This window comes from Volvox carteri, assembly GCF_000143455.1.
Source record: "Volvox carteri f. nagariensis unplaced genomic scaffold VOLCAscaffold_113, whole genome shotgun sequence".
NCBI classification, from domain to species: Eukaryota; Viridiplantae; Chlorophyta; class Chlorophyceae; order Chlamydomonadales; family Volvocaceae; genus Volvox; species Volvox carteri.
In genome coordinates this window covers 111855-113213 of record NW_003307656.1, presented here as the reverse complement: position 1 = coordinate 113213, position 1359 = coordinate 111855, and the positions used below count along the sequence as shown (strand labels likewise).

The 1359-nt window shown below is 57.5% G+C and overlaps 1 protein-coding gene across 1 annotated transcript in view; it reads left to right on the top strand.

Annotated features, from left to right (window-relative positions):
* Positions 1 to 232: 232 nt before the first annotated feature.
* Positions 233 to 1359, top strand: part of VOLCADRAFT_100315 (uncharacterized protein) — a gene marked incomplete at both ends in the record, with an annotated part of 12372 nt that continues 11245 nt past the window's right edge. Inside the window, 2 exons of the mRNA XM_002958939.1 lie at positions 233 to 562; positions 1254 to 1354. Of these exons, the coding sequence (XP_002958985.1) occupies positions 233 to 562; positions 1254 to 1354 (431 nt within the window). The remainder of the gene's footprint in view (positions 563 to 1253; positions 1355 to 1359) is intronic.

Here is a 1359-nt window from a genome sequence, read left to right as displayed (position 1 = left end):
CGCTCACACCATACCTTCATTACTTAGCGTGAATGTGAACGAATCTCTATGTGCATGTTGTTCTGTGCTTCCTCTTATTAGCATCTAATTGAACTTTAGACTATAGCTTACCGCGCATCTACCTGCCCAAATTGCGCCCTGCATCTTAAGCTGCCAGCCCATACAACAGCATAGTCGGGACGTTGTACTGTACCGCTTACCAGTTGAATTCTGAACTGGCACGGCGCGGAAAATGGTACCGGAGCGCCCCGGCGCGACAGTTCCATCTCCCGCGACACCGGCCGACATTGCCGCGGAGCTGACACTGGCGGTCCACGACCTCAACGCGCGAGGCCTCTTCCAAGCAGCGCAGTGGGCAGCCGAGCAGCTTGTCGGACTGGAGCTTCACTCCCCACATCAGGGTGCCTCTGGTTGGCAACATCATCAACAGCACCATCCCCAAGGTCACGCCGGCTTCACCAGTCGAACCTCCAGCCCCCAGACTGCCAACCTCCTTTCCCGCAACGACCCAGATGAACAGCACCCCCAGTACCTATTGGCTCGTGCGTACTTTCAATCCAAGGTCCGATATGATGTTTCCCTTTCCTGTGCACGAGGGCGCACCCACCGCGAAACGGCTCCTCGAGTTAACTCTTTTCTGTATCACCAAATATCAAATTAAACCAAAGGCTTTCGACCAAATCATATCAGCCTCAATGTGGAATCTGAACACAAGTTCGGTCTCCGAGCCTCCCCCGCTGGAAAGCGAAACAGTTGCTTGAAAGCCCCCCTTTCCCCCCCCTCCCCCCACACACATACACACTCCCTTGGCGGTAAACCCGGGATGAGACGATGTGGCTCTGTGTGCTTCGGCGCCCTTCAATCCTTCCTTCGGACACATGAAATTCGACCTCCGAAACCATTCAAATGACCGACCTGAACCTGTCTCAAGCAAAACAAACCACACAAAAAGCTGTTTGTTGCTGCGTCGGCGTCTCACACCCACACACACTCACACACACAGCCCAAGCCTCCATAAGGCCCTTCCCTTCCCTTACCTGGGGGTATGCCACCGGGAACACCGCGAACATTACTTTTCATTCCGAGCTCGCTCCGGCCTCCTTCCGTGTCGCTGTCCTCCTGACCACCACCACCCCTTTGCCCGCCTCCTCCTTCTCCACCGGGGCCCCTCCCGCCCACTCGTTCGTGGTTCGTCTTCCCCCCCCTCGCCCCCCTTCCCTCCTCCCCCTGCCCCCACTTTTCATCCCCCACAGGAGTACCGTCGAACTGCTCACGCGCTCTCGGGCCTGACTGGTCCGCTGCCCACCTTCCTGCGCCTGTACGCCACGTACCTGGCGGGGGAGAAGCGGAGGGAGTGAG